This window comes from Ursus arctos, unplaced genomic scaffold (assembly GCF_023065955.2).
Source record: "Ursus arctos isolate Adak ecotype North America unplaced genomic scaffold, UrsArc2.0 scaffold_19, whole genome shotgun sequence".
NCBI lineage: Eukaryota > Metazoa > Chordata > Mammalia > Carnivora > Ursidae > Ursus > Ursus arctos.
In genome coordinates this window covers 36,142,073-36,165,160 of record NW_026622863.1, presented here as the reverse complement: position 1 = coordinate 36,165,160, position 23,088 = coordinate 36,142,073, and the positions used below count along the sequence as shown (strand labels likewise).

The 23,088-nt window shown below is 51.4% G+C and overlaps 1 protein-coding gene across 1 annotated transcript; it reads left to right on the top strand.

Moving 5' to 3' along the window:
* The first annotated feature begins 10,923 nt into the window (after positions 1-10,923).
* LOC113249945 (protein C19orf12 homolog) lies at positions 10,924-20,521 on the top strand. The gene is made up of 4 exons (XM_026491383.3): positions 10,924-11,316; positions 15,616-15,785; positions 19,330-19,570; positions 20,102-20,521. The coding sequence occupies exons 1-3, from the start codon at positions 11,219-11,221 to the stop codon at positions 19,563-19,565; spliced, it is 504 nt and encodes a 167-aa protein (XP_026347168.1). The 5' UTR covers positions 10,924-11,218; the 3' UTR covers positions 19,566-19,570; positions 20,102-20,521.
* The last annotated feature ends 2,567 nt before the right edge of the window (positions 20,522-23,088 follow it).

Here is a 23,088-nt window from a genome sequence, read left to right as displayed (position 1 = left end):
TATAGACAAAGGGAGGGAAAATGAAAACAAGATGAAATCATAGAGGGAGATAAACCATAAAAGACTCTTAACTGTGGGAAACAAACTGAGGGTTGGTTGAGTGGAGGGTGTGAAGGAATGGGGTAACTTGCTTTCAGGCAGTAAGGAGGGCATGTGATGTAATGAGCACTGGGTGTTATGTACAACTGATGTATCATTGAACTCTACCTCTGAAACTAATAATACACACTATGTTAATTAATTGAATTTGAATTAAAAAAAATAAAAAATGGTGGCTTTAGCTATGTAGTACTCTCCTCCAGAGCCTCAAAACACCCCTGCCAAATCATATTAATGATAATCAATTGTGGTAACCAGTCTCCAAGAGAGCTTTCAGTGATCCTCCCCTGTTGTATTCATGCCTTTGTGTAGTCCCTGCCATAATGACAAATCCTGGACTGAATGACCCATAGGATGTTGAGGAAGTGATGGTGGGTAACTTTCAAAGCTAGATCATAAAGAGATGTGGCTTCCGCTCTGTGTCTGGCATCATTTCCTCTGGAGGAAGCCCACTGCTTTGTCATGAGGATGCTCAGACAGCCCTCTGGAGTGGCCCATGTGTGGAGAAGCTGAAGCCTCCAACAGCCATATAGGTGTGCCATGGTGGAAACCCATCCTCCAGCCCCAGTCGAGCCTTCACATGACTGCAGCCTCATGACAGAACGCCAGCTAGAACGACCCAGGCAAAGCATTTCCAAATTCCTGACCCATAGAAACCGTGAGATGTATGAGACCATTATTGTTGTCTTAAGTCACTAAGTTTTGAAGTAACCTGTTATGCAGCCATACTCACAGATAAGGTGATGTGGTGTTGATTCTTGATCCAACCATTGACATTTCCTCAGTCTGGTATAAATTTTAGAAAAGGAATGTTATTTCTTATTTATTTATTTAGCATTTTTTAAATTATGTTATGTTAGTCACCATACAGTACATCATTAGTTTTTGAAGCAGTGTTCCATGAGTCATTGTTTGTGCATAACACCCAGTGCACCATGCAATACGTGCCCTCCTTAATACACTTCACTGGGCTAGCCCACGCCCCAGCCCCCTTCCCTCTGAAACCCTCAGTTTGTTTCCCGGAGTCCATAGTCTCTCATGGTTCATTCCCCCTTCTGTTTACCCCCATTCGTTTATCCCTTCCTTCTCCTAATGTCCTCCATGCTATTCCTTTTGTTCCACAAGTAAGCAAAACCATATGAGAATTGTCTTTCTCTGCTTATTTCACGTAGCATAATCTCCTCCAGTTCCACTCATGTTGATGCAAATGTTGGGTAATCACGCTTTCTGATGGCTGAGTAATATTCCATTGTATATAGGGACCACATCTTCTTTATCCATTCATCTGTTGAAGGGCGTTACAGCTCCTTCCACATTTCTGCTATTGTGGACATTGCTGCTATGACATTGGGGTGCATGTGGCCCTTCTTTTCACTACATCTGTATCTTTGGGGTTAATACCCAGTAGTGCAATTGCTGGATCATGGAGTAGCTCTATTTTTAACTTTTTGAGGAATCTCCACACTGTTTTCCAACGTGGCTGTACCAGCTTGCATCCCCACCAACAGTGTAAGAGGGTTCCCCTTTCTCCACAACGTCTCCAACATTTGTTGTTTCTTGCCTTGGCCATTTTTGCCATTCTAACTGGTCTAAGGTGGTTTCTCAATGTGGTTTTGATTTGAATTTCCCTGATGGCTAATGATGTTGAACATTTTTTCATGTGTCTGTTAGCCATTCATATGTCTTCATTGGAAAAGTGTCTGTAACTATCTTCTGCCCATTTTTTATTTGATTATTTGTTTTTTGGGTGTTGAGTTGGAGAAGTTCTTTATAGATCTTGGATACCAGCCCTCTATCTGTAGTGTCGTTTGCAAATATTGTCTCCCATTCTGTGGGCTGCCTCTTTGTTTTGTTGACTGTTTCCTTTGCTGTGCAGAAGCTTTTTATCTTGGTGAAGTCAAGCAAAAAGTTCATTTTAGCTTTTGTTTCCCTTACCTTTGGAGACATGTCATGAAAGGAGTTGCTGTGGCTGATGTCAACGAAGTTACTACCTATGTTCTCCTGTATGATTTTGATGGATTCCTGTCTCACATCAAGATCTTTCATCCATTTAGATTTTATCTTTGTGTATGGTGTGAGGGAATGGTCGAGTTCATTCTTCTGCGTATAGCTGTCCAATATTCTCAGCATCATTTATATGATATCTCGGATAAAAACCAAACCAAAGAAGTAAAAGATCTATACTCTAGAAGATACAGAACACTAATGAAAGACATTGAAGAATACACAAAAAGATGGAAAAACATTCCATGTTCATGGATCGGAGGAATAAACATAGTTAGAATGTCTATGCTACCCAGAGCAATTTATACTTTCAATGCCACCCCAATCAAAATACCAATGTCATTTTTCAGAGAGCTGGAACAGACAATCCTAAAATTCGTGTGGAACCAGAAAAGACCCCGAATTGCCAAGGAAATGTTGAAAAAGAAAAAAACAAGCTGGGGGCATCACATTACCAGATTTCAAGCTATACTACAAAGCATGGTACTGGCACAAAAACAGACACGTAGACCAATGGAACAGAATAGAGACTCCAGAAATGGACTGTCAACTCTATGGTCAACTAATCTCTGACAAATCAGGAAAATCATCCAATGGAAAAGAAGACAGTCTCTTCAATAGAAAAGGAATTTTAGAAAGTGTTACAGTTTTTAAAGTCGCAACATAAAACCTTAGCAGTGAGCTCACTTTGCAAATACGCTTCAGAGAAGCCCCTTAGCCTCCAGCTCCTTCCCAGGACGTGGCTGCCCCGAGCCTCCTACAGAGATTCTGGAGCTTTCCCTGCAAGAAAAGCAGGCTGAAGAAAGTGAGAGCTTGGATGGTCTAGTTTATTCCCACAGCCAAAGTGGACAGCAAGGGTTGGCTATCCGGCTCAGAGGACAGAAGCTGGGATCCGGCTGGGAGGAGACCACCCCATCGCCCACGGGGCATCCTGCTCTGGGCTGAACTATCTCCATAATAAAGGAAAGGAAGGCTTTATGTTATGTAAATAAAACAAAAATTCAGCCGCGATTCATTTTTACTGAAATGGCATGCCAATTACTTACTGGAACTTAGCAGAAAGCAGCCTGGTGAAAACAATGGTCCTTGGGAGGGCGCTCACAGTCCTTAAAAAACCCACAAACACGACGTTCCACTGGCGTTTCCTTACTTGTCCGGTGCACACCGCGCTGGCAGAGCCCTTTGCCTTGCTTGCTTTGCGGAGGTGGGAGCAAGTGTGGCGCCCTCCCAGGCTGCAGCCTATGGGCCCGGGGCCTTTGTTTAGGGGTGAGGCAATGCGGGCTCCCTCCACCCTGGACCATGGGGGTGCAGGAGCTGGGGTCACTGCCTGTGTCTTCCCCAGAGTGTCTGCTGCATCACTGGGAGCCGTGTGTGTGGGCTCACAGTTGCTCCCAGTGTGTGGGTGCTGTGACCTTTGAGGTTCCTGGAGATGCTCTGAGGAGCTTACTTGAGAGAAATCCCTTGGCTCTTCAGATCGCTCTCCGCACGTCGCAGGCTCTGGCAGGGCCGCCACCAAGGGTACCGAGGCATAGGCCTCTGATCACCGGGGCAGGGCGCTGTGGGCCCTGCTGCCCACCGAGCTAGGCGGGCTCTCACCTTGGGCTCTGCTATAGCAAAGCCTGATGGCAACTGAAAAAGAAAATCCTGTGGTGGGGATTTCGACCAAGGGAGGGGAAGCGAGTGCTCAAGGGCAGGAACCTGCGGGAAGCTTGGTCATGGTCAGAGGAAGGGGCCTGGTAGAAATGGCTCCTGGGAGTGCAGGATGCTCTCTCCGAATCGATGAATTCCTCACCCACAGAAACTGCCAGAGACGATATCTGTTTATCTTCCCAGACCTTCACCCCAAGTCCCCGTACTCCTTGAGTACTGAGGCGAGTGGAGCATCATTTACCCCAGTGGATAAGCACCTGTGGGAACAGGGTGAGTCTCTGCTCTCATAGCAGAAAAGGCATGTGTGCCAAGAGGACCCCTTTCCCTGGTGGATTCCATCCTGACGTCAGGCACGTACTTCCCCAAGGCAATTGAAATTTTGGGGTGGACGGCCAGCTGTGGGATGAGAAAGGGGGTAGAGGAGACGGCGAGGCCCCAGGGGCCTTCCAATGCTGCTGAACCTCAAAGGAATGCTTTGTGAATTCCAAGGTGCCTCTCTTCTAGGCGCTCCAGCGATGGGATTGTTTTCATGTTGGAGAATTCCCGGAACATTCTCCCGTCTGCTTATCTCCATACGCATAATGAGTGTGTGTGTGTGTGTGTGTGTGTGTGTGTGTGTGTGTGTGTCCCCCAGCCTCCCTGCCTTCGAAGCACTCAGCACGCCCAGGACAGTACCCTCCGATCCATCACTGCTAGAGAGTGTGCTGGGGGAGAACAGAGGTTTGGAGTTTTGCTCTGATTCTGTTACTAACAGTGTAACCATGGACAGTCCTTTCCTCTCTCTGTTTCTGGGGGGGCCCAAGAGATCATCTGGAAAACAGGGCGCCTAGAGGATTTGAGCTCCAGTTAGTCAGACTGTGATTGGGGAGACGCGGCTTTTCCCAGGACCCATGACCTGTGCCCCCATCAGTAGTCTGGGCTCTAAGCTGAGCGTGTGTTTCACCGGGACGTGTGGAAGTGGTGCTGGTCTCACAGGTGGTTCTGGTTGTGTCGGAGCGTGTGGGCAGGTATCTGGGAATGTTCATGGTCCTTAAATCCTTTCATTGCAGAGAAGGTCCCCTGGGCCTAAAGGTTGATTTGATATCCAAGATTTGTGGTGACTTCCTGGCCATCGTGCCGGAGTCAAGGAACATGTTTCCAGAGTCAGGCTGGGCTTCCAACAGCTCAGGGTCTGAGGCCAGTGAGTTAAGGGGAGGGACCTGACCCCTCCCTCCTCCCCTCTTCTCCCCACAGTGGATACCATCTGAAATAGCATATTACATCATTGACCTGTGCCTCAAGTGTCAGGGTCTCTATTGTATATTCACTAACGTTATTTACTCCTTGAAATACTGTGTATCAGGTCCATTCAATACAACATCTCTAGGTATTTCTTCAGCAATCAAAAAAATTCAGTGCTGTCCATTAAATTGTGTGCCCCCCAAATTCATCTTGAGGCCCTACGCCCCTGTGTGACTGTCTTTGGGGATGGAGCCTATAAGGAGGTAATGAGGGCTCAAAGAGGTCATAAGGTGGGGCCCTGGCGTTATAGGTTCGTGTCCTCAGAAGACACACCAGACTCGGACCCTCCCTCCTCGCCACAAACACAGAGAAGAGGTCCTGCGTGCCCACCGCGGGACGGCAGGCCTGCAAGCCAGACAATGTCTGAATGAATCCTGCCTTGCCAGCACCTCAATCCTGGGCTTGCAGGCTCCAGAACCAGGAGATCCGTGTTGTTCACGCCCCCAGGCCACGGTAACTTGTTAGGGCCGCTAGAGTAGACGAGAGCGCGCTCATGTGGATACAGCAACGGAGCCAGCGCGCAAGTTAACAAAACCATGGGCACCACGCGCTACCAGCACACACCAGAGGGACTCGCGACGGTCTGCACTGGAGCAGACACACACACAAACAAGCAACACCAATGCACAAAAAACCCCACAGTCTGCCACTGAACAAAGTCTCCAACACAGCAAAGTTTAAACCAAAAACCAAAAACAACCAAAGCAGCGTTAAAGTAGAAATTACTACGGAGAAAGAATTTCCAGCCTCTGAGCAATTTCAAATAAAAACTTCGGAATCATAATAGTGACTCTACCATCATTTTCTGTAATAAGATATCTATTATAACCGATATGACAATACAATAAAAGTCCTATTGTTCCAGAAACTGTATTCTAACTGAAACAGGATAATTATAGAAATAGCTGCTTGAGAATTGCATGTTCAACAGAACCACTGAAAATCATTCTTCTCAGACTGGAAATACGACTTCCAGGTACAGAGAGCTCTTCAGTGAGTTCTGATGGAAGACAAGGTGGGTTTTTTTCAAATATTCTATCGCAGCGTCACCTTCCAGAGCCCCTCAGGGCATCTGTGGCTTGTGTCCAAGGGCCCATCGGGCTCTGAGGTCCACACTTACTTGGAATACTAAAATCTGACGGTAGATCTTGAAGGACGACACCTCTCTATTCTTTCAACAAACAGATTTAAGGGCGAATCTCAGTTCTATCAAGTTCACTTTGTAAATTTAACTTGGAATATCAAGAGCAGCGGACCCCGGAACATTCTGCAGAGATCCAATCGTGTGTTGAAGACATTGCTGGTACCGACACTCTCCCTGCTTTGTCGTTGACAAGGCGCTTTCCCCTCTGATCCTCAGCTGTCCTCACAGCAATCCCAGGGTGCTGAGAACAAGGATTCCATCCTCATTTCATAGCCGAGGAAATTGGGGACTGTCTGGATGGAAGCAGGGGCAGGGGATTTGTCTGGAAAGCGCATTTGCACTGTAAGCACGCTGTTTTTACTTAGCTCGTCTATTTATTTGATGTGGCTTTGGGGAAACTGACAAAAATGACAAAGGAGTAAGTGGGAGGCCAGAGGGCCTGTGGGCTGTCCCTTGTCACCCACCCGACTCCTGACTTCTGACACTCCACGTGCTACCTGGGCGCTCCGGACTGGGAAGCTGGAGGAAATTCATGCAGCAGTGATGGTGGCTGAGGGACCAAGGGAGCATGCAGGGAGGAAATAATAATAATAACGATGATAACGCACCATGGCAAATATGCAGAGAGGGGCTGAGTGATGGCAAAGGGACAGGATAGCCATCTACGTATTTTTGAAGGCTATAAACACCGAGGAAGAGGATGAATTAATTATTAAGAAGAACAATGATGAAGCCCGGGACAGGCTCATTACCAGTCCCAAAGCCAGCCTGTCCGGCAACAGTCCTTGCAGAACAAAGCTCCCCCAAGACCAAAGGCAGGCATCTCGAGGGCCCCTCTGTGCATAGCGACTTTGTTGCCAGGCATGGGCTGAGCCTGCTAGTTCCCTTGTGCCAGCACGGACCGTGTGCATACTCACGTGCTTATCTTCGCAGCTCGTATTTGTTGACTACCTGGTGTTTGGGGTTGAATTGTGTCACCCCGAACAGATATTTGTAGTCCTAACCTCTGGTACTTGTAAATGTGACCTTATTTGAAAATAGAGTCTTTGCAGATGCAATCAAGTTAAGATGAGGTCTGTAATCCAATATGACCAGTGTCCTTATCAGCAGAGGGAAACTGGGGCGCTGACACAGACACACAGGGGGGATGCCATGCGATGACAGGTGCAGAGGCTCAGCTGCAAGTCACGGACTGCCAAGGAGCCGGCCACTCCCAGAAGCTAGGAAGACGCAAGGAATGATTCTCCCTCACAGATTTCAGGAGCTTGGACCTGCAGACTCACTGGCTTCGTCTCCAACACGGAGACAATAAGTCCTTTCTTAAGTCACCCACTTTGTGGTCTTTTGTTATAGGGCCCTAGCAAGCTAGTGAACCCCCCTGACATGTGCCCACAGTGCGCTGAACATTTCACATATGAAAGGGATGCACGTGTCGTGGGGAAAAGACTGGGGGAAGGGGAGACCTCCTCCACCCCAGGCCCTCTGAGGAAGGAAGGGGGTCCTAGACCCACCATATGGCGCTGGAACCTCTCCTGACCCCAAACCCTGGCTCTATGGCTGCCTTGGGGCAAATGACTGGCTGCAAGCCTGGATCCAGATCCCTGGGAACCCTGAAGCACAGGACTGTGGAGCCTCGTTACAGGTAACTTAAAATAAAAATAACACTGACCGTAAGATTAGTTTTCAAAATGACATCAAGTTTACTCATATGCTTTCATTAAGAGGTCACAGGGGTTTCTGTGTGTGCGATCTGGATGTGGGCTTATCCAGCCCTGGGTCTGGGGGGGATTATGCTGGAAAAGCCATATAAGTTAGGAGCTGGCTAACTGGAACTCTGGAAAACGTGGGGTGGGGTGGGGGGACAAGGTGCTGGCCTCAGAGGGCCCCATAGTGCCCAGGCTGCACTCCCTCACATCCAGCCTCTGCCCCAGTCCACACTCATCTTAGATGGACCTTGCACCTCGCACCTTCCTCAAGCCTGGAGAGGCTTCCTGGGGACCCTGTCTCCTTTTGGTCTTGATTCAAGATCTCTGACCCTTAGGCCTGAGACACTCCTCCGTCCCATCAGTGGGCACAGGAGAGATTCCGGGGACCCTGGGCAGCCCAAGGTGCTAAGTTAGTGTTTGGTGAATATATGGGCCAAAGTCCACCGATGGCTTGTGAATGGAGCCTCGCATGCTGGGGATCCCGCATGCTGGGGGATTCTTGGACCCCCAGAATGGTGGATTGTGGATGGTGGGTTGTGAAAGTGGGGGTAGAATCTGATTTCCTGCCTCTCTGGGAACTTGAGGCTCACATTTGGGACTCTGGAGATGTTTTTCATTTTCACACCGTATGATATAAACAAGAATAATCTAGATCCCTACACATTACCTCCTTTAATCTTCAGGATAATCCTAGGAGAGGCACTATTATTGTTGTCATTTCCCAAATGAGGAAACGGAGGCATAGACAAGTCGAATGACTTTCCCGAGGTCACCCAGCCAGACCTCCAGATGGGAAGCATCATGAGAGCACTGTCTGGATGCTGGACCAGTGCACAGTCACCATGATGGGGATCCCGCTGTGCCCTGTCATTCACAGGACCCACTCTGCAGGAGGCCTGGCTGCCACTAGGAGACTGTGGTATCATGTGTTCCATTGCCGGGCTTCCGCGTGTGCAACCATCGTATGACTTATTCATGTCAGAATGAAGGTCCCAGGTTGCTGACAGGTGCAACATTGGCTGGACTTCTTACAGCTCACCTTCTCTGGGGGGCCCGACTTTGCAGTTTCTTTCCCTTCCAGCATCTTTCCTGCCCATCAGAACTCCCCTTCCCACCTCTGGGGGAGCCAGCAGCCCAATTCTTTAAGGAGCCGCCAGAGGGCGCTGCCCGCAGAGAAATGGGAGAATCTCCCCCAGGCCTGAGCCTGGAGGTGGTTGTCACCCAAACTCAAGCAAAAGCTCCTATTGGGAAATGGATGGGGTGATTCACTGTGCCCAGGAACCCTGGTGAATGCCCGGGCCCCTTTCTCACAATGAGGACAGAAGGGAGATGGAAGTAACAAAACGGAAGTAAACTTTAACAAAAGTGAAAGGGGACAAAGTTTCGGTCTGTAAGATAAATAAATGCTGGGAATCTACACAGCGTACTGCCTATAGCTACTCATATTGTATTGTGTGGTAAAGGTATAGTGAAGAGGGTAACTCTTACGTTAAGTGGTCTTACCACACACACACAAGTGACAATGACAATAGAGAGGGCGGGAAGAAACTTCTGGAGTGATGGATATGAGTATGGTGTAGATTGTGTTGATGGTCTCACTGGTTAACCCCAAACTCATCCGATATAGGACAAGACGTTAGGGTTCGAAGTTAGTGGCCAAGAAAGATTTCTTGAGACATCTTTGGTGCAAAAAGGTGGTTTTACTAAGCACAGGGACAGGACCCGTGGGCAGAAAGAGCTGCACTGGGGTGGTGAGGAGTGGCCCATTATATACTCTCAAGTTGGGAGGGGGTTAGGGATAGTGTAAGCCTCCCAAGTGTCATGGAAACAAGGTTTCCAGGATCCTGAGGGGGTAGCTATTGTTAGCAAATGTCATTTATTACTGTTTAGTTCAAACTCAATCATGAGACCCTTCAGATGGATATGGGGGGGGGCATATGCTTGGGGGATGACTGCCAACACACATCTTGGGGGGTAGAGATAAAGGAAGTTTTCAAAGGGACTTTTATATGTTAAAGTAGACTTACAGGGCCCTGGGGTTGGGCTAAGAGTGCCTTTGGCCCTCAGCAAAGTATCAGCTTTGAGGCAGTTGAGTCCATAGAGGAAGGTCACTCTGCCTTTTTCAAGGACTTGTCAGTGGGCTGTAGGTAGTAAGGAAATTTAATAATTTTTCTTCTGCCTTTGTGTCCCACCGCATCATCAAGTTGTATGTGTTAAATATGTACAGCTTTTTGTAAGTCAGCAAAATATATCTTTCTTTTAAAAAAACCACCTTACTAGGGCATGTATATACTGTCGTATATGTGTATGTGTGTGTATGTATGTATGTACGTGTGTGTGTGTTTATGTGCGTGTATATACATGGTGTGTGTATGTGTACGATGTGTATATGTGCGTATATATGGCATATATACCTCCCAAGTACTTTCCCGTTCAAGAGAGGAGAAAGAAGAAAACGAAACAAAAGGACTCTGGCAGTGTGAAAGAGGCCCATCGTCTGGGTGTGTCCGGCTTCCTGGAAAGCCAGGCAGAGGGCTGGTTACAGGGACGGCTTTGAGCCCGGTGGACCCAGATTAGAATCTGGACCCTGACACTCCCTACCTGGGTGGCCTCGGGCAGACCAACCTCTCTGCACCTCACTGCTCCTATGTGTAACATGGTAGTGGCCGCCATGCCGAGGTGGGAGGACGCTGTCAGGATTAGTGGTCTAGGCCATGGAAAGCCCCCAGAGCCCTTTTCAGATTTGACGTGGTTCAAGGCCAGCCCTTGTGCATGTGTGTGTCGGGGTGGGGGTGAAGGGAATCTTCTCCATAGTCCCTGCACCCCCCCACACCGCTTTCCCCCTCCCAAGAGGTTCCCTCACCTCAGCTTTGTCCTGGAAGCTGGACTTAAGTAAAGCCAGTGCTTATCTTTCAAACCCCACACCCAGAGGCCCCTGGTGCAGGCACCTGGAGGGGGAACAGCCTGTGTTGGATTGGGCCCATACATTCAGCAAACATGAACTTTGCATCTGGGACTTATCCAGGTCGCTGGGCTCTCTTCCGTGTGCACTGAGGGGAAGGAGGAGCTTCCTTAGGCCTAACGGTCAGAGATCCTGAATCAAGGGCCAAAGGGAGAGACCTCTCCGAGTTGAGGAAGGTGCAAGGGAAGCCCGTCCAGAACGTGTGCGGGCGGCGGTAGATCGCTGGCGGTGGGCACGAAGGAGCGCAGCCTGAGGGCCGCGGGGACTTCAGTCCAGACTCAGGAGCCAGGCCTAGACTCCGACCAAGAGGAGACACTCCGGCTGATTCCTTGGGCTAGGACCCCACGTTCTCGAGCCCCGGCCAGGCAACGGATGCCAGCGGCGCACTTCCTGGCAGCGGTTGCAGTAGAGGTAGCAGCCCAGGCGGCAGCGAAGGCAGGGTCACTGGCTATGGCAGCGGGGACCAGCAGGTGAGTGGGGACCGGAAGGCCCCCTACGCGGGTGACCCTGAAGACGGCCGGCGGCAGGGTCTGCGCTGAGGCGGGGGGTGAGACCTGGGGCAGGACGGGGCCAGAGAAGCTCAGGCCTGGGTCTCCTGCTCAATGTGGACCACGTCCCAGTAGGTGAAGGGCTCAGGGCGCAGTCGGGGCAGGGCTGAGGCGGGGCACCCAAGGCATGGTGCGGGGAGTCCTGTGAGCTGCGGAGCCACCCCACATTGTTAGGGTATTCATTTGCCACATGAAGACACTGAGGCACGGAGAGGCTGACGTCACGCCAGAAGTAAGCGGCAGCGGCCCAGCTGGGGTTAGAACCCGGAGCCGTGCTCAGGGCCCTGCACCCAGCACGGTGCCGCATAGTGACCCTGGGTGTGTGTATGACCTCCCCAGGTACCCACATGTGTGGGCCCTCCTCAGTAACCCCGGGGTGTGCGTCACCCTCCTCAGGGTCCCAGGCGCGTGGGTGGGGCAGGAGGGGTTACATATGCAGGACAGAATCCTGGAAGGATGCCCGGTGAGACAGCACCCCCGGCCTCCCCTGCGGGGTAAGTTAGAGATGACCAGGAATGGGGGTTAAGGATCTCAGAGGGGAGCATTCCTTTGCTGGGGACTGGTAGCTTCTTTACCTTTAGAAGACGAAGCAGGGAGACTCTGAGAGGCTGCAGAGTGACCTGTTTATGGGCCCCTGGGTGGGGAAGGTGGCCCTGCTAGGGCCTATGGCAGAGAGAAGGCAGTACCGGCTTAGCTTTGCCTCTGTGGCTACCGGAAGTTGGTCCAGGGGGACTCGCTCTTTTGATTTGTCAAGAGAAATCAGAGATCAGATGTATGTGAAATCTGATTTTCAAATACTAGCAACAGTTCAGTCTTAAAATGTCTGTGGGCTCATCTGACACTGCTGGTGAGGTCCACGTGAGCCCTTCGCACTGGGGCCTACAGAGCTGGGAAGACAAGGCTTACAAGAGCCAGGCCACACAGTGGAATTTTATAAATTCCAGCAGAGAAGCAGAAAGATGGCAGGCGAGCAAGATCACCCTGACTCCTTCAGAGGCTCTGCTTTTGTTTTCTTTTCTTTTTAAACAGGGTGCATAGAGGTCTGTGTTAGCTCTGAAGCCTTCCTCTCCCAGCTCTCTCACAATCTGCTCCATCTCAAAAAGCTGGGCTGCACTCTCAGGGATGGGCTCATGTCCCTCTTCCCCAGAACCTTGCTGTCATCGGCAGACCAGCCTGGTGGTGCAAGAAACCAGGGCTGCAAGTTGGTATTTGCCTTGTCTGTGGCTGGCAGATGGGCTTGCTGTGACCAGAGTCCGTGTTGTGGACAAATCTGATTCTGAAATAGGTGTGATATGGGGAGGGGAGGCCCCGTTCCCACCCTCTGAGGTCTGTCCCCATCAGAGTACTCTTCCTCCCTCCTCCCTCCTTACTGGCGTCCTTGTTGCTTACAGACAAAGGCAAGCTTGCAGTGGGAGGAGAAGCAGAACTGGCTTCCTTGTTCACTCTGGCAAGCCTGGAGAAGTCAGGAGGCCGGGGTTTTTAGCAAGGACTCAGGAGATGGGGTGACAAACCTTCCTTCCACAAGAGTCTACTGATGCTCTAACGTCTAAAATGATTCTCACAAGGAAATTAAACAGGTTTGTCTTGGAGTGAGGCAGCCACAATGCCACCTCTTCCTGTGGTGTGGAGCTATTAAACCCGGCCAGAGGTGGGCCACGTCCTCCGCTGCCCTCCCACACACCGTGACCCCTGCTGGCCCTCCAGTTCTGCAGAGCCCTGGGCTCCTGCCTTGTGCTGGGCTGCCTGGGCTGAGTGGAGGTTGGGAGTAGCCTTTGCACGATGATGACTTATTAGTCCCTGTGGGTTTCTAGGGAGTCATTCAGAGCCCGTGGGAAGCTAGGTTTTTAGATGCACAATAGAGTATGAAGTGGCTGTGTCCTGCCTCCTTGCCATGCATTTTCTTGTTATGCAGAAAGTGTTTCCAGGGTGCAGGTCCATAATCCTGCAAAAACCCTGTTTTAGGAGTGGTGTCTGGGCAGAGTGCCCTGGCTTGGAAGCCCGCCTTGCAGACCATGCTTGGGGTCTTCATGTGCCTGGAAATGGGGAGCTGACTGTAGTCTCCACAGGGGCCTTCCCAGAATCGAGCTTCGACTCCCCTTTTCCCAGCATAACTGGCAGATAGAAAGCTGCATATAAACCATATATAAACTATGCCACGAATAGATGTTTTACAAGAGGATTATTAGCTTTTTGAAAGGTTTAATTATGATAGTAACGCCTTTGGTTATCAATATTTGAAATACATTAGTATCTGAAAGAAAACTCATTTACGTAGCTTCACAGCACCATGGCTACTGGGTAAATCAAGTCACACCCTCCATCCCCTCATTTCTTAGTGACCTCTGCCATGTGCAGTCCCTTTGCTGTTGTAATGCTATCTGATTATCATGACCTTTGTGTGTGGATAATTCCTGACCCTCGAGTGGGCTCTCTTCCAGGGTGGAGGGGGCAGCGTGGACTCTGTTTACAAGGGGCTGCCGGTAGTGAGCAAAGGTGCGGGAAGCTCGGAGGTTTGTAGGCACGTCCAGGACACATGGGGCCAGAGCGGGGGCAGGCACCCTTGATTCCTTCTCCGTCCCTTGAGCACCCCTGCAGGGCCTGTCCCTCCATCGCCTCTATACTCCAATTGGTCAAACAGACACATTGGGGGAGGCTTGTTTGCACTTTCTGAACTCGAGCACCAAGCAGCAGATGTCCGATGTCTGGGTCATGCACTCATAGAGTCTTGCTGTCCGAGGTGGGGTTAGAGGCCAGCTGGAGGTTGTCCCCACGCAGAATCTCAGCCCACGCACGCGGGCTGCATTTCCCAAGGTCATCAGTGATTCGGTGCACTTGTGGAGAACCACGGATCTCAGAACACGGCAGGGGCCAGAGCACAGGACACGCCTTACCTCTGCTGGGACGGCAGAGAGGTCCTGAACCCTGACTGTGGTGATCCAGCAGACCCAGAGATTCATTCTAGGGGATCAGAAGTCTCTCCCAGGACTGGGAGGATGATTTTACATCAGAGGCTGCTTCTGGATTCTCCTTGGGTCAGAAAGAAATGTAACCAAGAGTTACTGAGCAACAGGGTCTGCCCCAACCTTTGTCCAGTTCCTTTAGGGACTGCTTGCAAGAAAGCGGAGTGATGGAAGGAAGTGCCCTTAGAGTCTTGGGTCCAGCCGAGGCCAGAAGGAGAAGCATCAGCTCGTGGCCACTTTGATTTTACTTCCGGGGCCTGTCAGGTGGCCCGTCCATGTTGTGGGTCTCCATGCCCACTGACCCTGGGGCAGAGTCCACCCTGCCCCAGCCCTGCCTGCCAGTTTCCCACCAGTGCAGCAAACAGTTTCCTGACCTCAGACAATTGTTCTAAGGTCATTGTTCTAAAGGTCCATCTGGCTGTCTATCGGAACACATGCAAAGTGTTCTGGAATTCTGTGCTTTAGTTTATTCTCTCATTGTCCCATCTTGCTAGCCCTCCTTAGGGTCAGCCTACCCCCGCCTTTACCATCCCCCATGCAGAACTGGACGGGCATTAGGAGTGGCTGCTGATAGAAAATCAGTGGTTGTCTCACCAACAGAATATTCATTTAGAGCCAACATGTCTGCAGGTCGCAGTGTTCCACACTCATACCAGGTACTTGCATCCATTCTGCCCAGACCTTTCCAGAATCCAGCTGGTAGGTGGGTTGTCTCATTTTACAGGTGAGGACTCAGACGCTCTGCTCAGGGTCACAGGCGGACAGGGGTGGGCACAAGGCCAGTGTGGTCATGGAGTCAGTACTTGCCCCCTTTCTGGCTTGGCACGAGCTCCGTTCCCTGTCCCATGACAGGGGAGTGGAGGCTGGGACGTCCTGCTCTCCGCCAGGCTCTGTGCCCTGGGGAGGCCTGAGGCAGCAGGAAGGGCGCAGACTCAAGAGAGGGCTCGCTTGCCTCACTAGTGATGACCCGCGGGAGCCTGGGGCCGGGCCTGCTCCGTAACCCGGCACAAATCAGAAGCGAAGCAGAGGGCAAGGAAGACCTTTCCTCCCTTCTGCGGACTGTGTTGCTTATGAACTAAATGCTTCCCGGCTTCGTCCGTGACAAGGACCCAACCACAGGGCTGGTGCCGTCTGTCCCGCGTATGGCAGAGCTCCCGTTCTCTACATGAGGACTGTTGCTCGGAACTCCAGCCAGAGTAACATTTGGGTGCAGGTACTCTGACGCTCATTAAAACTCTCCCTTTGAAATGCTTCCTTTGAGGCACAAAAAGAAGCCCCTCTCGGTAGATGACGTCATGAAGCTGCTCGGCTGCATCTCGGAGTACGAGGATGTGAAGGTGACCTACAAGTGCTCTAAGAAGGGCGCGACGATCGCAGGGTCTGTGGCCTTCATCGGTGGTCTGGTCGGAGGACCACTCGGACTAGCTGCGGGTAAGCGCAAGCTCGCGGGGACAGTCAGCTCGGGGGTGTTGTAACAAAGGCCTTTGAAACCACAGACCTCACAGAAGTCTCTGTCCTGTGGGAGATGTTGGTTGAGTTGAGATTGCTTCTGTGACATGATTTGTGTCCCTAATTCCTCCTACTGAAAACACAGGCTTCTGAGCGTGAAGGTCTCCGAATTGCAGGGCTTTCCAGCAAATGGCATCCATGTCGTGCAGACCTGGAGGGCGCCTCTCCCCTCAGCGATGTATCCGGGCATCTGAAGATGAAAGGGTGTCCTGGGTCCCTTGGATGGTCTCCTTCCCCGTCACCATGACAGGTCACTGCAGAAGGGAACCCGGGAGGAAGCTGGGTTTGCTGAGCACCCTCTAGGAGCAGACGCTGTCTGGCCATTTTACATGAGCTCATTCAGAGCGACTCACTATTCTGAAAGCAAACAGTCTCAGGCAGAAAAAGCACAAATATCCTAGAGGGGTCGTCCCTGCCCCCCGCTTTTACCCCCTGCTTCTACTTGACAGCCAGTTTCCAGCAATGAATGGAGGTTTGGCCCACTTTCCCATCATTCTTGGAGCCTGGAAGGGTTGCTTCCTCTGGCTTTGGAGCAGGAAGGGTTCCCGTGTGGTCTGACCCGTGGGTCAGGGCTGCTGCGTGGGCCTCACTTGAGGAGGGGCTGGGTTAGTTCTCCCGGGAGGTGCCTCAGATGGACCCTGCAACACAGGGAGCTTTGCCGCGTGTTCGGCTGCACTGGGCCCAGAGCATCACTGGACGCCGCTCTGTACGGGCAGCCTGTGCTGGCGACGGGGGAGAGCTCCCAGTCCGGCCTGCGGTCCTCCCACGACACAGGCTGGAGAGGTGATGGCCTATCTGCCCAGGTTGGCTTCTGCTTCCGGCTCCCGGCATGGCTTCCTGCTCTGCTCTGTGTTTCTGTGGCAGGACTGGCACACAGGGACATTCCGTGACGCAGAGGTCACACTGGGGAGTAAGTCATCGTGTGGGGACCCCCAGACCGTCCACCTGTCCGTGTCCCTTTGCAGCCTGTGAATGAGTGAGTCCTGACTTCAGCTTCTCAACATCCAATCAGCAGCCAGTGAGGGTGGAGACAAGGCCATTGCCTCCTTCCTCAGTGACAGTCTACATCTTTGTCCCCCCCCCCCCATCTAAGGTGCTCAGGGGAGGGCTTGATGGGATCCTTTATCATATAGCTGATCCCAAATGCCATTGTGGGAGCATGTATTTTATCTGGGTTGTGTCAGCTCTGGTGGAGAACACGATGTCTGCCAGGAGAACCGGGGGACTCGCTACTTGCAGCCCCTAGTCGTGGGCGGGAACATTGTTTTACCCAGAAAACCAAGGAATTTTCTCTTCTCCAAAGAGTGAGTAATTTGCTGGTCGATATTCCTGGCGACTTTTTGCATTAAGTGCTGCTCTAAATCAAATCTTGATGTTCTCCTAACGGTTTAGTGCAGATGAGGGCAACTCTGGGCTCTAAGCGCTTCGCGGGTGTCATGGGGAAAAGTTCAGTAAAACTTGTAAATGACTGGTTTTCCCTCCCCGAATCCTCCCTGCTTTTGGAGCAGAGGGGAAGGGTGGCCAGGGGCGGTGTTCAGCCTCCAGGGCCCGATGCTGGCCTGGGCTCAGCCCCAGGGGAGCTGTGTGCTCAGATGCCTCCACACTCGGCTTCCGGAGAGGGTGCAGGCGGGGGCGGCCCACACCTGGGTTCTCTCTGCCCGGGCTCTTTTCTCTCAAATAAACCTTTTATTCTGGAATAGTAGTAGAATTACAGACAAGCTGGCGAGACCGTGCAGAGAACTCCCGTGTATCCCTCACCGCTTCCGTTCCCCTGACGTTACCATCTTGTGTTACCAGGTGCCCTTGTCAAAGTAAGAAACCAACACCGATGCGTCACTACTACCTGGTCTCCAGGCTTTATTTGTACTTTGCCAGTTTTTGCATTACTGATGTGTTCCTGTCCCCGAATCCAGCTCAAGCTATCACAGTGCATTTAATCCTCATGCCTGCTTGGTCTCCCCGGGTCTGTGACAGTTGCTCAGACTTTGCTTGCTTTCATGGCCTGGGTAGTTTTGAGGAGTAACTGGGCAGGTATTTGTAGAATGCCTCTCTGTTTGGGTCTGCCTGAGGGCTTTCTCGTGCTTAGCCCGGGGTTAGGGACCTTTGGAAAGCTTACCGAGGACACAGGTGGACACCTGTCTCATAGCACCATTCCAGGGACGTGTTACATCCATAGGCCTCCCTGGCGATGTCCACCTTGATCACCTGGTTAAGGGGGTCTGTGCCAGCTTTCTCCACTGTGACATTAGTTTCCCCCTTTCCACGCTCTCCTCTTTTAGAGAGAGTCACTAAGTCCAGCCAGGCTGCATCTATTAATTTCTGATCATCGGTATTTAAAGCTCGAACTTTTTAGGGGTGCCCGTGTGGCTCAGTCATTTAAGCATTTGCCTTCAACTCAGGTCGTGATCCCAGGGTCCTGGGATCGAGCCCCGCATTGGGTGCCCTGGTTAGCAGGGAGTCTGCTTCTCTCTCTCTCTCCTGCTTGTGCTCTTTGTCTCTCTCTCACTCTCGCTCTATCTCTCAAATAAATAAAAATCTTTTAAATTTTTTGTTTTAAAAATCATGGGACATTTTTCAGGATACAGATCTGGCATTCCGTGTGGTAGCAATGGGCAGGCGAGGGGTAGCCACCGCCCCTTAGACAGGGACCCAGCTTTCCGTCACCCACAGGCTCACTCAGCCCTCTTCCCTCCTCTCAACCTTCTGCCTGCCCCCTAAAGGCCTTTGAGTTTGAGACCCCTGCCCAGGGCACCTTCCTGTAGCCGACCTGGACCCACCTGGTCACATAGAACTTTACGTTTACACAGGGCTTCAAGTCCCAACATCAGACACCTTACATTTGATCATAAATTTACACTTAAAAATAATGGTTACGCCTTTTCGGGGTCACAGGAAGAGAAGTAGTTGAGGAAGTTGTATTTGTAGTTACCATCACACAGCTCTGGAGGGCTGGCATGAGAAACTGTTGCTTCAGAGTGAAGGTCTTCTCCTCTGTCCCCAGGGTGCTTTAGCCAAACGATTTCCCTGGAAATTTCTGAAGTTCAGGGGCAAAAAGCGTATTATGGAGACAACTCAGCCTCACCACTGAGATGGTTCCCGTAGAAAACACACTTGCGTCTCTGCTCTCTGCTTTAGGAGGAGAGCGTGTGTGGGAAGCAGGAAACCCGCAGGCCCTGGAGAAGATTTCCGTTAGCACAGATGTGCGGCGGGAGAGGCTTCGCGCTGCATCTGTGAGTGCAGAGCTTAGGGAAGGCACGTTGGGGTTCAATATCTGAGCCAAATGAACTGAAGACCCCATAAACCCTCCCCCCCCCGCAAGGTGGGGTGGAGCGGGCACGAAGCCGAGCCGGTTCTGGCCACGCGGGAATGTGCCCACTCGTCCCGGCGGTGGACGTGCTTTCAGCAAGAGCCTGAGGCCATGATTTATGAATAAGGCCCAACTAATTGAACCTTCCTTGTTTTCTAGGGGGGGCTGTCGGGGGTCTGTTAGGTGCATGGATGACATGGGGACAGTTCAAGCCGATTCCTCAGATCATAATGGAGCTGACGCCTGATAAGAAGCAAAGGCTGTATAATGAAGCCACCGCCATCCTCAGGGACCTGGAGTGGGTGGACGCTGTGGAGCTGACCAAGCAGGTCATGGGCAATGAGTTTGTGAAGAAGCAGCTGCTGGCCCTACTGAGAAAGTTCCTCAAAGGCTAACTAAGGTTCAGTACATTGACTGCGAAGGTTCTCCTGGGAAGCGGGGGTCTCATTTAGAGGATTCTGCTGACCCACAGGGTGGTGGGCTGTTTAGACGGTTCTCCCAACTCATAGAAGGTGATTGGGGAGTTGGGGGAAGCCTCACCCATTCATTGCTCATGTGTTGGGCCCAACTGTTCCAGACCCAGGGGACACAGGGTCCTAGCTCAGAGGCCCTGCAGTGATGTCCCCTGAAGTCCCTCCCCTCGCCTGCCTGCCTTTATTCCTGGGAAAAACCCCAACCCAACTCCTGACCTGTTTGGTCAGACGGAGCAGGCCTTGCTGAGTGAAGCCACCCTGGACCAACTGGGTCCTGGGGTGACTGTGATGGGCACTCGGCCCGAGAGGGCAGTTGAGACCTGGAGTCCTGTTTCCCCCAGGAGGTGAAAGCACTTTCCTGGTTTTCCCCTCAGACTCTTCTCTCGGCTTTTCTGGTTTTAGTGTTCTTACTTCTGGGTCTCCTTGACAAAAATTTTCGTTTATTTATTTTTCAATAGGTAAAACCAGCCTGGTACTTAGAAGACTCCAGATGGTTTGAATGCAAAGGCAGGGCTTTCTCCAGCATGAACTCTGCCCCAGGCCCCTCCCCAGAGACAATCACTGTACAAATTTCTTGTGCATTCCTAAACTCGGTTTTTAAATAGTGTTTGAAAACCATTCATTTCCTTTTATTTCTCAGTGTTTATTGATGAAAGTTTAGGACAATCTATCCAAAAAAGGATGGTGAAACCACTACAAATTTTACCACCCAGAAGATCACTTTTAACACATTTGGTACGATTCATACACACCTTTTAATGCTATGTATGTCCATTTCCAGCATATTTACATTCTTCATGTTTAGGCCTCTTTAAATTCTTCTATCAATTAACATTATATAACATTTGTGATTTAATTAAAAGTTCCTTGTAAACATGTGTCATGGCTGTATACTATTCCATGCTACTTAGCCCTTTCCCTGCTGTGGTTTTCATTGCTGCAGTGAACAGTTTTGTGCTAACATTCTTTTCGTATTTTAGACTCTCATAGACTTTTGGATAGACTCCTCAAAGTGAAATGCTGGGTTAAGAAGTAGGCAGTATTTTTCAAGGTTCTTATATTCAGTCAGAATTCATTCTAGACAGTGATGTTGATAACTCGCTCTCCCTGCCACGGGGCTTGGGGTACACATCTCACTGCACCCTCACCAAGAAATAGGATGATAGTGTCTTAAGCCTTTGTGGATTTGATGGGTGACTACCGACATCTTGGTTTGGTTAGATTTCTCTGCTAGTGGGTGTGACAAGGCTGGGGTCACCTGCAGATCGCCATCTTCCCAGGTGGTGTTGAAAGCCCCCCAGGTCCCCGGGGCTGATTCCCAGCAGAGGGGGAGGGGCCCTGGCTTGAACAGAGGGCTGGCTGTGGGCTGGCCCCCTGTGGCTGGCAGGACGGTGGCTGAGTGGTGGCAGCGGGGTGGCCAGGAAACAGCAGGGGGCTGCCAGCAGGGCAAGGAGGCAGCTGAGGAGGAAGCCTTGGTGGGGGGACCCGGTAGTTATAGAAAGAAGCCATCTGTTCTGGGCCGGCAATTAACCTGCTTTGGGTGTTGATGCGACAGCAACGAGCAAAGGTGTTTCCAGGCAGATGGTGTATTTTCAGCTGGAATGAACTTTTTTATTTTTCTGTTTTTTGAGATGTCTGGCTTGGAAGTAAGCATGACTGGGGTGTGTTGCAATGCGGGGGGGCTGTCAGGACTGGGGCTCCAGGCTTAGAAGGAAGTGTCCTCTCCCCATTCGTTACTGAGAGGTGCCATCTGCTGGGCAAGTAGGGGCATCCTCCCCCTTTCCCTCCCTGCCTTCCTGGCTCACCTGCCAGCCCAGGATGTGGCTCCACCAGGAGGCCCTTTTATGAGTTCCCCTGGGGAGGGGGACTGGGGTCTTCCTGGGGTCTTAATAAGCCATGAACAGAACATCAGCCACATCTCCTGCCACCTTTTTTGCAGATAAACCAGACTGTGCCTCAATCCTGAACAATCAACATATGGCCATTAGGAAGTGCCAGGATTCGTCTACACCATGCAGGGAAGGGGGACCAACTGATGAGTTTTCAGTTGTTGGAGGAGGTAAATGGCTTTATTAGCCGGAGGAGGCTCCCTGGACGATTGTGGTAGCAGTGGGTCAGGAGGTGAAGCTGGGGCGGCTGTGGGTACCCCAAATGCTGGCAAGTAGAGGGAGCAGAAAAGCGTTTCTCTAAGCTATCGAGATGATGGCTGTTTCTTTAATTTGTGTGAGTTTTAAGGGAAGGACGTTCCTCATTCTCATCTACAATTAAGCAAGTTCCAGGTTAATATCCAGGCAGCATCTGTTACGTAACAATTACTTGGTAAAAATAAATACAAATGCTGGAACCTATAAGTGGCAGGGCCTGAGGAAGAAGACACCGCGCACACATGCAGACGGATGCTCACTCACACGCCAACAAGGCAGAGATGGGGATGGTAAGGGCTGGGCGGCTGCAATCGCAGATCGAGTGGCCAGGCAAGGCGTCCCTGAAAAGGTGAACATGAGTCAAGCCCTGCAGGAAATGAGGCAGATATTTGGGAGAAGAATATCCAAGGCAGATGAAGCAACAAGTGCAAATGCCCTGGGGCAACGGTGGCCCCAGCCTGGTGACGGAGCTGGGAGGACCCAGTGTGGCTGTTAGAAAGGGCGGGGGACAGCAGCTGGAGATGACCTAGAGGCAGGGGAGATGAAGCGGGGCCCGGTTTGTTGTGGTGGTTGGTTGTTGGTTGTGGTTTTGAGCGGGGAGTATGGGTACCAGGAGCTCAGTTTCCGAGTGTGAAGTTGGAGACCGAGCGGGCAGTGGTCCGGGAGGGACTGGAGCCAGGAGGGAAGTCTGGGCTGAGCCCCACAAGAAAGACAGGATGCGGGAGCAGCAGGGGTGGACAAGGAGGAGCAGCCGGCCAGGGCAGCAGCAGCGGTGAGCGTAAGGGGCAGCCTGCCAGACGCCGCCCAGGGGGTGGTCGGGTGGCAGGAGGACCGAGAAGCAGCCTGTGTTCAGTAACGCGGACGTCAGGTGTGGTGGTCACCTACAAGGAGGCCACCGTGATCAGAGACCATGTAGTGGGGCGGTGGGAGCAGGGGCTGCAGGAAAGCACCCAGAGAACGGGAGTCACCCTGGGGAATCAGCCAAGGAATGTCACTGCAAAGGGCAAGAGAGACATGGAGCGAGGGCTAGAGATGGAAAAGTTGCTTTTGAAACAGCGTCATTGGGATAAAATTCACATCCCATAAAATCCACCCACCCTTTAAAGTTTGCCATTCGGCGATCGCTAGTGTATTCGCAAGACTGTGCACCATCCCACTACCTAACTGCAGGGGCTTTTCACCACCCCAGACAGAAACCCCACACCCGTGAGAGCTCACTGCCCGTTCTCCCCTCCCCCAGTCCCTGACCACCACCCATGTCCCTTCAGTCTCTACGGATTTGCCTGTTCTGACATTTCACA